At 39.1% G+C, this 16,131-nt stretch overlaps 2 protein-coding genes across 2 annotated transcripts in view; one reads left to right on the top strand and one right to left on the bottom strand.

The window, feature by feature from the left end:
- The window catches only part of LOC119653865 (spondin-1), a 60,771-nt gene that overhangs the window by 11,274 nt on the left and 33,366 nt on the right, over positions 1 to 16,131 (bottom strand). The gene's annotated exons all lie outside the window — the stretch shown is intronic.
- LOC119653866 (hydroxyacid oxidase 1-like) lies at positions 2,862 to 11,616 on the top strand. The gene is made up of 4 exons (XM_038058924.1): positions 2,862 to 3,082; positions 10,419 to 10,691; positions 10,751 to 10,885; positions 10,979 to 11,616. The coding sequence occupies exons 1-4, from the start codon at positions 2,952 to 2,954 to the stop codon at positions 11,535 to 11,537; spliced, it is 1,098 nt and encodes a 365-aa protein (XP_037914852.1). The 5' UTR covers positions 2,862 to 2,951; the 3' UTR covers positions 11,538 to 11,616.

The raw sequence follows: 16,131 nt of genomic DNA on the forward strand, positions 1-16,131 counted from the left end.
AAAATGATGCAGTCCTTCTTTGAACTATCCTTCAACTTCACTCAAACTCATATCTTTCATTGCATGCGCGAAATTTTATAGTCTGTATATTTCCGTTTTAGGGAAAAGTACGTGTGACAGGCAGACAGACAGGCACAATAACTTTTTAGAACACCTATAATCAAAGGGTCGAAGGAGGGGAGGGGCGGACCATCAAAAGCCTGAATAATATTATCCATATGCAGGCGTTAGGGTCACAGGAGGCTTCTCAGGATCGAGAGTGAGATCCATTCAGGAGAACAACAGTTCCGAGACCTCCTTCAATATCTAATGCAGGAAGAGCTATGGACCAAGGGAATTCTCTTAACACTTCTTAATATTGGGAATCGCACTCAGGCAGGTAAAAGCACTTGTCGGGCAGAAGTCTGACCTAGAAGAGTCATCCTTCATTTTGCTTGGAGCCAAAGCTGTTGAGTTGTCAGAATTTGTTTTTTGAGAGCCACCGTGACTATGTTTGATAAATCGAAGGACAATGAGGAAGATTCAATGGAAAGTCCTAGAGAAAAAGAGGAGGAATACCCAGGCAACCAGAAAATAAAAAGGAATGTCGCCCACTTTGAGAAAAGGACTAAAACCTCAGTAGCGGCAGCAAGGCAGCAGAGGTCCAACCCAGAAGAACGTGACGATTTTGCTAAGGTTGAGTCAAAAGAAGCCAAAAAGAAGAACAAGATAATGAGGATTCGCCCCGGGGTGAAGGAGGGGAGGGAAGAACCAGAAATGTGATTTCATATTGGAGTTTAAAAGGATCGACGAGAGCAGAGCCGAATGCAAACGCAGTCTAGTAAGAAATTTACTTGAAGAAAGTGCAGTGCAAAGACCTGGATAAGATCACTTCTAAGACAGAATCTGCACTTTCTTAGCAGCGCAGTTTGGGCTGCATAATTTCCTGTTGTCTATCTATTGTAAGCGACAGAATCGGGGAATAGGTTACTGGACGCCGGGAAGATGTTGGGTGAGTGGTCTGTCATCTTATAGGGCGGATCAGACATTTGGCGAAGGCATTTACAATACTGGTTAATTCACATGACCGATGAAGGCCGCACAAAGAAAATGGACATATTGCCCGGGAATGTGCAATGGAAATAGTGCCTGGATAGTAGGCTTATAGCCAGAAGCGGAAATTGTCCTAAGTTTAAAATGCGTTAACTACAGTGAGAAATAGTGGTAGATTCAAATTAATGTCAATCACTGTAGATTATTGAAAACCTGTTCGCAGAGACCACCCACAGATCGGAGGTTCAAGCGGTTGTAATAAATGAAACTCTAACAATAACACATGGGTAGATGGACCAATAGGGGAGGCGGCTTTGAGTTTATGATGATCAAACCATACAGGGATGTATGAGGCAGCCTACAATTGACTTCGTACAGGCAAAAACTGACATATTTGTCTATAATTGCTATTTTATCTGATTTTTGTTGTTCGTCGGGGTGTCATCGGGACAGACGAGCGGTCCAGTGCGCAGGGATGACCAGGATGTTAAGAAGCGTGTCTGCGAGGAAACCCGAAGAAATCCAAAGGTAGCTATACAGCCAAAAAGGAGGGATTACTTCAAACAATTCTGCTTAGAGGCGGAATAAACCCATGGGAAGGCGCCTACAGTATTGCCATAGGTTGATTCAAAGATCAGGCAGCTCCATTAATTACTTGTTCGAATCTCACAAAATTATTCAGGCTTTATTTCCTGAGGAAGAAAGTTTCTAAACAATTCATGTGTATTCAATGTGGTGTGTGCGTGCACCGAGCCTTGACGATATGTCAGACAAAGCCTTGAAGCTGGCTGTAAAGTCGACGCTGGACATATTTGTAGAGTTGTCATGCTTGGTGGATGAAATTCTAATTTTTAATGGGTGGAGAGGCCAAAGGCTGGTGTTGTCATCGAAATCTGGTACACTTCCTGATGAAACGTCGTCGATCTAGATTCACGGTGGAAAGGAAAAGTGTCGAGAAGGCATTGCGACGGACACTTGCATTGGAAAGTCTAATTGGTGAAATACTTGCGTGGCACAAAAATTAGAAAGCAGTTGGCTGCATGGTAAGACACATTACGTACACGGGAGGCAGAAGGTACGAGAAAAGGAGAGGTAATCCCGTGGCGTAATATTTTGTGGTGGTTCGTGTTTGGGGAAGGAGACAGGAGTGAGGCGGTGGTTTTAGTGTGTAAAAGTCGCACACGCTGGAATATATATAAAAGTCTTTGTTGAAGATTCATTTTCGAACAAAAAGGCAGACAGACAGACTCTATATCAATTTGAGATATTCGAAGCTTGAAAAATAATTTTCCGTAAGTGACATTTTCTTTAACTACACTAGGGCCATATCTATATTCAATGACCAGCAGATGCTGGCAGAGATATCGCAGAAAATATAATCCGTTGAAGAATATCAGTTTTCTACAGAAATGGCAGAAAAGTGTAATGTGTTTCTCCCCACTTTATTTGGTAGATAGTGGACGATAGATTGGGTTTAGTAAATGTTACGATGATGCTGATGTTACGTGTAGCGAGGGCATAATTTTTAAAATTTAATGTTGATAATGTTGTTCCTACTACAAACATCACTTAAATAAATTGACTGTTCTTCTACAGTTTCCTCCATTGCATTGTCTACCACAAAAAATAAAGCGTTTTCCACATTTGATCTAACTACTCTTTTAATTCAATCAAGAGAATCCCATTATCATCCCCTGTGTGTGTGATTCTAGTCTCTTTGCTGGCTACTTGTAAATAATCATGTGGACTGTTTTATTGAAAAGTTTTCCAGAAGATAATGATAATCATTTTGCTTATCGCTTATAAAATAAATCGAATATGACCCCAGTTTATGATTCTTACCAGTCAGTGTTAATTTGAAGGTTCCAGCAGCTATTTGCAGTTCAAACTTGCCGTAATCAACATCTAATTCGGAGACAATGGCGCTAGTCTGTGTTGAAGATTATGAAAAAGAAGCGCTTCGTAGCATTCCAAAGAACGCCCTGGACTATTACCGAAGTGGTGCGGGAAATGAGTTTTCACTGTCTCTGAACGTTGAGGCATTTAAAAGGTATTCGACTAACGTGTAACGAAGGATAATTACTAGTATTGTTGTCAGTTAGAAAAGAACAAAGCGCGTGTGCTTGAAGTGGGAAAACAAAGTTTTGGAATGAAAATGATATCTTTTCGAAATATCTTTAATTTGTGAAAATTACGTAATAATTACGTTTTGTAAAAATTCTGCAGCAACTAGGTCACATACATACTTAATCATGTGTTGTTTTGCTGATTGATTTCAATGAAACCTCTCCTTATTCAAGCCTATGTTATTTTCAAGTGCGCTACCAGTTTTACTAGTAGATGAAGTCCGAGTTGTATATGTCTACCTAATTTGAAAATGTTTAATTACGCCTAAAAATCAATACAGATTTCTACGACTATGAATTGAAATTGTTTTAGCGTTTTGAGGTTTGTTAAATGTATTTTTGTTGATTAGAAGCGAATGATCCGTGACAAACAGGACGAAAACAACCGAAATAAACCAAACCACCCTCGACCAATACATCGTAGATTGGTACTATCAATTCGCATTGCTGTGAATAGTACTACCCAGTAGTTAAATTATATAATTACAATATGGTGACATAACTGAAAATGGTGGAAATGGAACTGCTGTTACCGTTTCCTGAAGAGCAGAATGTGATCTTGACTGGAATAAAAGAAAATATATTTTTTATTCTAAAAGAATGTCTGCAGAAAGGATAAATCTCAGATATGTGCGTCCACAGTTGTTGTCCTCTTTTTTTTATCGGTGTCTCCAAAAGCCTTTTACTTTTTACTGGGGATGTCTCTCAAGAATATTGGTACAAGCTGCCTTCCAAATTGAAGACTAAGTATTGTAGAGTATCTCGAAAGGAGGTTTCATTTTCTGCATTGACCGAAAAAGCTCCGTTTCAATATAAGTTTACTTTTTATGAGATTAGTAGGGAGAGGGGAAGATTTCATGAAAATAATTATAGTAAAAGTACCTCAAAAATTTACCTGTTATTGGAGCTTTTGATTTTTGAAGACCTGAGGACTGAAGATATTGATGGCCTGCTCTTCCGCCTAGTCCATTGTACATGTCCCACTGTCGTAACATAATTGGCATTTTAAACATTGTTAATTTTGTTTTCCTGCATTCCTGGTCTTGCATTTATAAATACTGGGCATCTGGTACTGCCTGCGACATCCAGATAGTCGACACCCTTTTTTCTCTTATAAAGTATATATATTTAGGGTTAGCTTTGCACCCTTTGAATATATGAAGTTCTTCGCATTTTCTCCACTTTTTCGACCTGATCAAATTCAAGGCATCTGAAACAGCACTTGATGGACACCTTCTCACCGAGTGGCAAGCCACCAAGCCTATTTCACTTTATCAAGTGCCTGCAATTTGAACGCTGTTTATATTGGTAAACTGATAATTACTGTTTACGCGCCTCCCCTGTTTATGGACTGTCGTAAAAGATGTGGTGCATTTTCTGGGACCTCCCGGATTTCTTTCTTGGTTGTAGCTTCATAAATGTCCTTACATTCTACTATTTTGACCATATTTAAGTCCCCTCCATGTAGATTTTTCTACCTTGTCGAAGAGATTTCTGCCGCCATGCCCGGAAACTTTTTCAGTTCCATCATTAAATCTCCTTTTAGGGTACTTCTAATTCGACTGACTTTTTCTCGAAGGTCCATCAGTTTCGGATCGGATTTGAGCTACTTATATCGGAACATGTTGTTATAGCATCTGGTTTGAAAATCAATTCGGGTCATAATTTTCTGTTGCATGTCTTTTTTTTCTTTGAAACTTGGTTAATGCCTTCGCGATTTCTTTTTGGGTAATTTATCTCCCTTGTGTTTATCGAAAGCAGAGCAATTTCGGTTACTCTGCTGGGCTTTATATTTTCTGGTGCGCAGATTTTTTAATCTTTAACCGAAGTGTGAGGATCCAAGAGAATCGTTCGCTATCTCTCTCTCTTCTTTCCAAGTTCGCTGCCCTTTGAGTACGTATTCATAAACTGATCCTCTGCTAGATTTTCCATCTGCGCAGTTTCGTATTTATTAGTTTCCTAACTTCTCTAACTTACATCTTTCATTTATGTTAGCATCTCCCGACCAGCTGTAGTCACCCCACTGAGATTTGACGAATGCCCGTGCGTCATCTTTCCGTTTCTTTGTAACGGGTGTACCCGAAAGTGGTGGACTTTTTCGTCCCCAGACTACTAATAGATGCAATGACGACCTTGGACCTGTTTTCCTGTGCACTGTAATTTTCAATATGTTTCTTTCTCCACAGGGTATTCCGTTCACTATGGTAGAAATTTTAATGGTAGCTAGTACCACTTATTTGAGGAAAATTGGTCCATAGAATGAGCGCTTTACCTTTTACCGTTACAGAGTTAAAGCGTTTTTCCTGAACAGTAAAAAAAGCTTGATCTTCCCAATAAAGTCAAAATTTTCTAATCCCTCATTCTATTAATCCCAGATTTGATACCACTTTTGAAAACTACATAAAATTTCTCTAAATGGTTAGTTTTTCAATTGCAAACTCCATCATCATTCCGAAGATATAATTTCAAAATGGTTTTTTTCATCTAAATTTCAAAATGAAAAATCGTAACGGTACTTTAAACTTACAAACCTGCAAAGTTGATAAAAGTTGCCTCATTTTGTTAGCTTTCAAATTATATGATGGGCTTAATAATGGAAAATTTAGGAATATGACTCATTAAATGAAATAGAACGCGGTTTCGATATGGAGCAATTCACTTAACTCTTTGCAGTCGTCAGGACAGATTTGTCAAATTTTGGACTTGGTTGATTTCATGGAAGCGGAATCGCTGATTATGGGTAACTAACTCGTTGCTATATAGATCCCCATTTCGAATGTACCACTTGAACTTCTTTTTTGTTAATTTTATTTTCAGTATACTCACTCCATCTAGAACCTTCAAACCTTCTCCCTTAGGTCTTCTATAATGAGACCTACCATGTCGGTAGGGGTCACAATGGGGTTGTGTGGGGTGTCAACTAAAAGGCCTCAATTAGTACTTTTCAAACCTGATATTTGACATCGGGTGAAACGTAGGGGAGTGAGGGCTCCAAATATGATCCTCAAAAAGTGTAAAAAGTCTCGTTCTCAAAACTTAACCGAAACCGAAAAATCTGAAAAAAATCACAGTGCGTTCCGATATCTACACAAATAAGGCTAATAATAGTATATTAGCATATTTTAGAAATTTAGCCTGACTGCTTCGTTGTATAGTACGTAGAAAATGTTTCAGACTGGTTTCGTTTGTCACTTATTTTGACATAGCAAATTGTATTATTTTTATTGAGAACATAAAAATGTTGCTTTACTTTTCCAAAAAATCAAGTCCCTAATTAAATCATGAAAGTCTTCCACGGTAAGAAGGTAGGGTCTTGATTGTTTCTACGACAACTGACAGTCTTGGATATGAAGTTAATTGGGATAATTATGATAAATTTATATAATTCAAATATCATTAAATTAAAAGTAAAGTCTGGATATATGCTTCTCTGCAAATTCTTGATTTTTCATGTTTTAGCTGAATTCAATCCGCAAAAGTAACAGTAATTAACGTGGTCTTATACCCTTGACAAATTTTCGACATATGGGAAACGAACCCTCTAATAGAAGATCACTATAAGCGAACAGTAGATAGACAAGCTCGCTTACCTACAAAGCACTAATCCACGCTATATTACTATTCTATATAAATATCCAATGTGAATGTTGAATCAAGTGCGATAAAAACAGATTACAATGCCCGAGGAAGAGCCAACTGATCTCCTACAATTATGAGTTTATCAATGGTTTCACGAGCTATCAATGGAACAGCTATTTAGAGCGTAAGCACAAAGTTCGGATCTTAGGACGAGTTTTTGGAAACAAAATTGAAGGAAACCGATGGCAGTGAAGAAGGAAACCGATGGCAGTGAAGAACATGGACAATGGGGGAGGACTCTATTGATGGAGATAGTAAACCGTTTCGAAGATGTTGAATTTAGAGCACGAATATAGTTGATAGATCCCGACAACTGGGCAAAAGTATTCGCGAAATTAAGGCTCTATATGGAGGAGCGTCTTCATCTGAAATCAAAGGTACTAACTAGTTTGAGTTAGAATTTTAGATATCCTAGTGGAAAGGATGTTTATATCTTGTTGTTGCTATTCTGCGAGTTTTGCTCTATGATAACCTAAACTTCTACCTAGATTTATCGTGTAAAGCAGCTACTATTTATTGTTATTGAAGAATTTTAAGTTGAAAGTAGGGTCTTGAAGGGATATGAGTTGTAATGAAGACTTCATTCACTTTTTCTTATATTTTACAATAAAGAGACCCCTTGGTACTCTTTCTCGAACCCCAATGGGGAAAACTACCCCCTAAACAAAAGGGACAAATAATTGGCACATTTTTTTATGAAACCATCCTAGAAGAGTCACATGAAATGGTACTTGGAAAAGATCCATAAACAAACATGGGTCTTTCCAGATAGAATTTTCAACCAAATTAACTAAGTGTTAATCGAAAATCGCCATATCTCAACCTTAATGAATGTCAGAGTATGTAAGGAGAAATATAAATTCGCATCATTATCTCATTGGCATGGTCGTGGTCGAATAACAATATTACCTCAAATCCCCTCTGATAAGCAGGTGAGAGTAAACCAACAAAACCAAGTCGTCCGTAACTCATAGTCTGGGAAGAAGAAGTGCGACAATCAATGGGAAAACTTTCGGAACATGACCAGCAGCTGCATGATCTTTTCATCGACCAAGTATGTCTATGATAGCAACTTGGTATCTTGACAAATTCAATAAAGCTGACTATGTTGATCCTTACAGCTTACAAAAACTGTTTCGTTTGAAACGTTTCATCGTAGGCATAAAGAGCGAGAGCGAGAGTTTAGAGCGTTTGGGTGAAGTTGCGTTGATGTAAATAGAAAATCCAAAAACAGTATCTTTTTACTTTACTAAAAAGTGATTTATTAATTGGCAAATATGCATATTTCGGCGATTACTTGTCGATCATCCAAACCTAAGCACTGAAAAAGCGACAAGTAGTCGCCGAAATACGAGTATGCATATTTGCCAATTAACAAATCAGTTTTTAGTTAGGTAAAAAGAAACTTTTTTGGATTTTCTAAAAGAAAGTTCTCACTGTTCTGACGTATTTCTCGCAGACTTGGATTTTTAGGGAAAAAGAAATTGTGAACTCTTAACCGCGTTCGCGAAAAGAAATATTAGGTCAATTGTTGGGCCCCTATAGGAGCATGCACAATTTCATCGCCTACAGTGGTAGGTCACCTAATTCCGATGGGTGGGGATTATTGTATGCTAATTTGAAGTGAACGAGCAATTAGCGAAAAATGTCGTTGAACGCAGTCCTTCTCCAGCACTTGTCTGAGCTTCACCTCTGACGCCCTGGTATTCCCCGATTACTTTTCCACGTAAGACTTTATAATCCTTTCACGAATGTTGTTGACTACTTTGTAAGTGGGACAAAGCAGTGAGGGGTATTCATTATCCTACCCAGTTTTTTGTAGATCAGACAGATGACGCTTTCTGCCAATATTTCCTCCCCTTCCACATTTGCTGGATGACAATATATGTGTGCATGAATGGTCTTCTTTATGCAATTCTTGTTGTTTTTTAAATATCTCAGCGGGTTCATTATGCATTCCCGGTGCTTTGTTTGCTTTCAGACCCTTTGAGTTCAGTAGCAGTATTTTTCGTTTGCAGGACGACGCTAGTCATAGGATTGAGGAAAGTTGCAGAGTATGACGCCAATTTTTCCTTTACCTTTTGCCTTTCAGCTGATAATACTGCCATCTTCATGTCGACATATACACTATTTTTGGGAGATCCAAGCCTTATCCTCTTCACTGCTAAGTAAGTTTGTTGTGTCTTATTAAGCGTAAAATTGTTACTAATGCTTTGGAGAGGGTTGTCAAAATGTGCCTTTTCTTTCTCCCCAGTATCCTATTGGCTATTCTAATATTCTATATATATTCTACATCTTTTTTCTATCCATTATTTCATGGCACTCTTTATCAAACTAATCGTCCTTTCTTTTCGGGGTTCCATTTCTAATGTTGTCTCTGCGACCGCTTTAAGAGCGGCTTTTACTTTTGTGCATATGTGATTGACGGCTTTATTTTCAAGGACATTGATTCTGGATGCTAATTTCTTCTCCGGAGCAAAAACTTGCACCTGTGCTACTGGTCCAATCTGGAGTCTGTCTATCTTGAGTCTGTAAAGGCGCTAGTTTTATTTTCGTATAGGAACATTTACCGATTTTTCACTATAAATTGACATAGCTTTGATTCAAACCATTGGTCCAATGACGTCAATAGGCTTTGAAAATAGTTCTTACCGTTACAAAGTTATAGCGTATTTCATGAATAGTTTCAAAAAGCTTGACCTTCCCCAAAAAATCACAACTTCCCACTCCCTCAATCATTTAATCCCAGATTTTGTACTATTTTCGAAAACTATATAAAATTTCTTATGAATGGATGGAATTGCAAATGTCATCCCGTCGAAGATATAAATTTTTGAATTTAAAATACATTTAAAAAAGGATTTTTTATCTAAATTTTAATATGGATTATTGTAAGGGTACTCCAAACTTAGTAACCTGCAAAGTTCATAAAAGTTGCTTCATTATATTAGCTTTCAAGTGACATATAAAAATGATAGGCTTAATTGAGGAACATTTAGGAACATTACGCATTAAAAGCGTGAAAGTGTGGTCTTGATATGGAGCCAATTATTTTTACATGTTTTTTGAACTAACACAGTAAGGCATCTTTTATTAACTTTGCAGGTTTGTAAGTTTAAAGTACCGTTACTACTAGTTTAAACAGTTATATTCTCGAAGGGATGATGACCTTTGCAATTGAAAAATATCCATTTATAAGAAATTTTCTCTACTTTCCGGAAATGGTATCAAATCTGGGGTTAAATGATTGAGGGAGTGGGAAATTGTGTTTTTTTTTTTTTGGAAGGTCAAGCTTTTCGATACTGTTCACGAAAAACGCTATAATTCTGTATCGGTGAAAGATAGAGTAGCTATTCCATGCACCAATTTTCTTCAAACAAGTTGTACCATCCTCCATTAAAATTTGTGGGGACACCCTGTATAAATGAGCGCTTAAAGAAAAATATTTCAACGTTCTGTTTTAGTTGTTAATTATTAGTTCACACTTGATATTAACTGCAACAATGGTGGATCAATTGGCGATCCATTCTTCACGACATCCCTAATTTATCAAATGTTATCAGAGGGTAATGTTTAACGGATTATAGGGCTCTCTACCTAACTTATTACGGTTTATTATAGATGGCGAATTCTACCGAGATTCCTCCGCGATGTCGGCGGAGTGAACACGGCCTGTAATGTACTTGGCTGCAGACTAAGTACCCCTATCGGCGTAGCCCCAACAGCTATGCAAAGGATGGCTCACGATGATGGGGAAATTGGCAATGCTCTTTCCGCTGGTAAAATTGGTGGCATTTTTATCTTGAGTACCCTATCGACAACGCCATTAGAGGAAGTAGCTGCAGCAGCACCAAATACGATAAAATGGTTTCAGCTATATATTTACAAAGACCGGTAACTAGTTCCAACTTAAGATAAACAGTCAATTAACGAGGGCATTTGTATAAGTTTAGATCGTTGACAGAATCTATGGTACGGCGCGCTGAAAAAGCTGGATATAAGGCGATTGTTTTAACGATTGATGCTCCCTACTTTGGTGCTAGACGAGCTGATGCCAGGAATAAGTTCAAATTACCACCTCACTTAGGGTAAGTAACTTACTCTTAGTGTACACTATAACTCTCATCTTTCTTGAAAAAAAAAACGTTCTAATTTTATAAATATTTTTCATCATTTTTCAGATTGTTAAATTTCCAAGGAGATCAAGCCAACAGCGTAAAAAGCATGGAAGGATCCTCTGGTATTAACGAATATGTGACTAGACAATTTGACCCAGCCATTACTTGGACAGATGTTAGCTGGCTAGTAAAGTTTACTAAATTACCAGTGGTTGTAAAAGGAGTACTCACCAGAGAAGATGCCCTTTTGGCTCGAAATTGTGGCTGTAAAGGTATAATCGTCTCAAATCATGGAGCACGACAACTAGATAGCGTTCCAGCCTCAATTGAAGTCCTCCCTACTATTGTTGACGCTGTTGGAAATGATATGACAATAATGTTGGACGGAGGTGTTAGACAAGGGACAGATGTCTTCAAAGCGCTGGCCCTGGGGGCGAAGGCAGTGTTTATGGGGCGCCCATTGGTTTGGGGATTGGCAGTTAATGGTCAGAAAGGTGCTGAACATGTCCTAGAATTGGTTCAACGGGATTTGGAACTGACTATGAAACTTTCAGGTTGTGTCAATATCAGCGATATAACTCAAGAATACGTTGCACATGAATCTCAATTTTCAAAACTTTGAACTGGAATGTTGTTAGTAGGAGATTAATAAAGTTAACCAGAACAGAAGAAAAATTGCAAATATAGTACTGAAAACCAAAGTAGTGGTCTTACTTCTTTGTTGGTGTGGTATCAAAACCTATTGCTCATTATAAAAGCATATATGGTTGGATATATATATGATTTTTTTCATTTTTAAGTTTTTATGAAAAGGTAAGACTAGTTTAATTCGCTACACTATCTGATCGTATGTTTATTGGCCAGATGTCTGTCGCTGCAAATTTAAAAGGCAATGTGGTAGCTAACATGACTGCAACCCAGGGAATGGAATTACTTTAGTCTGTCAAAATTGGGCAATTTTTTCTCCCCGGCCAACCGAAATGAACTGGAATTCTGTTATTAAGTCAGGGTAAAGGGGTGAATTCGGCCAGAATTCAAAGAATTTCGTCTGTATTTCTTCACGCTCCGCTGTTGGATTTATTGTCAGTTTTAGTCTCATTAATTCAACGCTTCAGCAATAAGTGAACAAATGTTTGGGAGGTTTAGGGGTTCAATTTGGTGCCAAATCTTTCTTCCAGTTAAGAGAAGCTTGACGGTCCTGCTATCTCGCTCGAGGACAAAATCGGTGAAAGGTGGAAGCCAGGGGAGAATCCGGAATACTAATAAACACGGAAGTGCACGTATAGATAGACGAGCACTGCTTGAATGCGAAAGAATCATTCTTTGGCTTACTTGGAGAGAAAATATGTAATAGGGTCGCCTAAATTTATAAAGAATAAATACAGTGTTTTACACCAGATTGAAAACATGGCTAGGGCCATTAGGGATTAGTGTAAATGAGTTAAGAACGAAAAACATACGACAAAGAAAGCAAACATCTCCTAGGCGATACGAGTGACTCTTCCTTAAAAACCTAAACGCGGTTAATTCGAAAAGAGGAGTAGAAATTGTGCGACGAAGACGCTAAAACGAAGAAAGATCTCCCACCGGAGAAGGAAAAATCTAACAAAATATCAACGCCGTAACAAGGTATCTGGTCTAGGCCTGCATTAATAGACATACCACCTTTTGGACAAAGATCCACCCATTTGACGTCCGTAAATGTTGTCTGGCGCCCCGGTCAACCCCATTGCTGCATCTCAGACAGGATCTGCCACTTTTTCTTTTTCTGTCGTAGATATTACCCTTGTAGACACTTTCCAGGCTGCATCATCCTCATCCATATGGATTAAGTGCTTCACCTACCACAATTCATTGAGTCGGATTTTCTCCACAACCAGATGGTCGTAGTATCACTCATAAATTTCGTTGAATTGATTACTATCTCTAAAAAAGGTATGCCATACGCCAATATTATCATGAAAGTCCAATCGACTCCATAGTTGATGGACATCGCTGAAAACGTCAACCAAATTAAAAGTTATCCAAAAAGGAGGTTAAATACTTGGAACTTCGAACAAGACGGCTGAAAATTTTCTCGTCAAGGTGGAAAAGTCTTTAGCAGGAGATTGCCATAAAATGTAAAGAATTTCATCAGTTATCAGGCCAAATAGTGGTATCCGGATAGCTGAGCGGTTAGAGCACAAGGTTGTCGTCCGGAAGGTCGTGGTTCAAATCTCACTGGTGGCAGTGGAATTTGAATCGTGATTTGATGTCAGATACCAGTCGACTCAGCTGTGAATGAGTAACTGAGACAAATCAGGGAGCGCAATGCTGACCACATTGTCTCCTACAGGGTACTGTAATCCTGTAGTGTACCGTTAGGTCTTAAATAAAGTGCTCTAACACACTCCAAAGCCCTGATCCAATTGGATTGTTGCGCCAACGACTATTATTATTAGTAAACTCGATTCGGGCCACTCGGTTTGCAAGAAGCTGCAAGCAACTCAAAAAAACGTAGGAGGCACGAAAATGACAGCCATCATTTTCACGGCTGAAACTGAAATACTTAAATTGCTGGCAGTTGGCAAGGTGACCCTCAAATGCTGCTCCAGATGCGGAGAAGTAGAAGGGAAGGTCATATATTGGACGAAATGAGGAAATGAGGTTGAAACAAATTCAGCTCAACCATTGCGGAACTTCTCTCACAGACCAGACGGGTAGCAGTAGGCCTTATCGCAATCAACAGTCGTGGCTGGACGGAAGATCTAACAGATGGGACGTGTGGAAATCAATCCATTCTGAAACGATGAAGTCGGATTAGTCAGGACGAAAATAGTTGCCTTGTAAACATACACTTGCTATGCTCCACCAATGATGATGATGATTGATTTGGATTTTTCGATTGGTTCAGTCGTACTACTACCCCAGGGGTCGTATTCCGTTCGAGGCTTTCGGAGAACTGCCCTTGTAGTTTACAAATATAGGAAATGTATTCGCTTTCCCAAAGGCAGGCTCGATTTGACACATTTCAGAACCAAATTGGAGAGGAAAATGCTCTCTTAGCAGCACTGTACTCAGAGCGACCATCGGCCAATTTTGATGCAGATCGAAAATGGGCCATCCGACGGCACGCGTTACCACGGATAGGAAAGTGTAAATGACTTTGAGGAGAATTCGTCTATAGGGATATTTTTGGGAGACCATGATCTCGGTGGTGGGGATTCAGAAAAGGTAGGATAATAAGAGACGAGAGTATGCCATACAGAGGGGGCGAATCTGTACAAATAGGCCATCTAACTATTGGTGGAGCTGGGAGCCGCATGCTTTGAAGCAAAAAGAATCTACCGACCATGCAGAGGAAGGCCAAACTGACGCGTGAAATAAGTAGCATATGCAAATCTTTCCGGTGGACACAAAGAGGCAAACGGCGCTTTTTCCGTTTGCTGTTAAAATTCCTCCACCTAGTTTATCAGCGTATTCGAGGAGGTAAGGATAGCCCATCGAGGCGGCAATTTTGTTTTCGCCAAAGTAATTCAACTACCAACATCATGGACTTGACTTGGTTTTGAAGCTGGCTCAATGTTCTCCAATAAATGCTGTTTGTGGCAACGTTGCACGTAATGAACGTAGTGGATAAAAAGGGCATTGATTGAAATGGTTGTTCCTATTTGCTAAATTTGAAAGCTACCACACGGCCTAAGCACTACGCGGTCACAGCAGGAGAATCAGTGTCGGATCTTTTCCTGTGAAACATAATGTATAATGAGGTCTTTAATCTTCCCGAGTCCAAGGAGACTATAATAATCGGTTTTGCCGTGGATGTCACAGCAACTCGAAGATGTTGAAGTATACGCTAAAACCATAAGTGTCATGAAAATGTGACTGAGATGGTTCAGCTTATCGTAGTGAAACAAAAGGCGAAGGTTGGCTTGGTTACCAGCCGTAGGAAAAGGAACACGATTATTATTCGGATTCATGAATACACCATTAGTTCAAAGCCGATTAACAAGAACTTAGGGATGATAAGTAACATGAAAAGTAACAAATTACAGCGTTTAGGTTCAACATAGATCCGCGAATAACTTGTGACGGCAGTGGTTCGCGTATAAAATACATAATATTGGTCTGGGAGGAAACATTAGCGCGTAAGAGCAATTTGAGGTGGGTAAATATGACGAAGCAGCGTTATTTCACGGATGGTCTCAATGAACATTCTGGAAAGGGTACAGAATATCGAAGGGTGCAAGGCGGAAATCACTGAAAAAAGTGGCAGTAACGGTGGGTTGGCTTACAGAGGGGCACTAGATCCTACACTGATTCCCCGTATTGAGGAGTAAATTCTGTGACGATACGGTGAAATTATCTACCACCTGACACAATTCTCCCTTTTGTCCTAGATATGTTTGCACATCAAAGGACCCAGAACATGTCATGTCCCACTATCCGCGATTTTATTCAAAGAGGAGCTTGGAAGAGACACTAAACGTCAGCCTAAGCCCAGGGGAAACCGCACGCCACATTAAGAATTTATCAGTAACTTGGCAAGGTGGAGAATGCAAGGAAGCTTAGTCGGCTTACGCCTTTCAAGTGCAATCCTAACGAAGAAATATTTTGCAGTAGTTCAAGGCGGAGATCTTTTTAAGAGTGTAAATCGCAAATTTTGTCATGACAATTTATTCAAGGAGAAAATTGAATCCATCTGAAATTCAAGTCGCCATTGCATGTTTTTTCAACTATTATGTTTTCTTTCAGTCTGTCTGTCTGTCAGATGCAATTTTCTCAGAAACGGTTGTATCGATTGATAAGAGAATCGCATCGTTTTATATGAAACTTAAGGCGGGTCTCAATAGACGCAAAAGGGGGATGTAACAATTTTTTTCACCGAATATAGACATGTACATCCTATAAAATGCCTCGATTTGTACTTTTTAGAGCTGACTTCAGTTCTAACATTTGATGGAAAGAGGAGAAGGTAGGTATATAGGTGAATAAAAAGTGGTTATTTTCGGTCTGCGAAAAATCTGAAAAAATCATAAAACTGCCACTATATAGTGCCTTGCGAAAAATTGCGAACTCTTGGCCGCGTTCGAGAGAAGAATCTTCCGAAGAATTTTTGGCCCCCTACATGAAGATGGACGGTTCCGTAGCCTATACAATGACAAAATCTATGAGCGATACCATGATCGTCCGGTTGTGGATAAAATCCGGCTCAATAGGTTACGGTGGACGGGTCG

The sequence above is a fragment of the Hermetia illucens genome, chromosome 4, assembly GCF_905115235.1.
Source record: "Hermetia illucens chromosome 4, iHerIll2.2.curated.20191125, whole genome shotgun sequence".
NCBI lineage: Eukaryota > Metazoa > Arthropoda > Insecta > Diptera > Stratiomyidae > Hermetia > Hermetia illucens.

What these genes read in the sequence shown, in the direction of transcription:
- LOC119653866 (XM_038058924.1), top strand. Translation starts at nt 2,952, where the DNA reads ATGGCGCTAGTCTGTGTTGAAGATTATGAAAAAGAAGCGCTTCGTAGC. An exon ending in CTATATATTTACAAAGACCG is followed by an intron (nt 10,692 to 10,750) that starts GTAACTAGTTCC and finishes GTATAAGTTTAG; the next exon opens with ATCGTTGACAGAATCTATGG. An exon ending in AAATTACCACCTCACTTAGG is followed by an intron (nt 10,886 to 10,978) that starts GTAAGTAACTTA and finishes ATCATTTTTCAG; the next exon opens with ATTGTTAAATTTCCAAGGAG.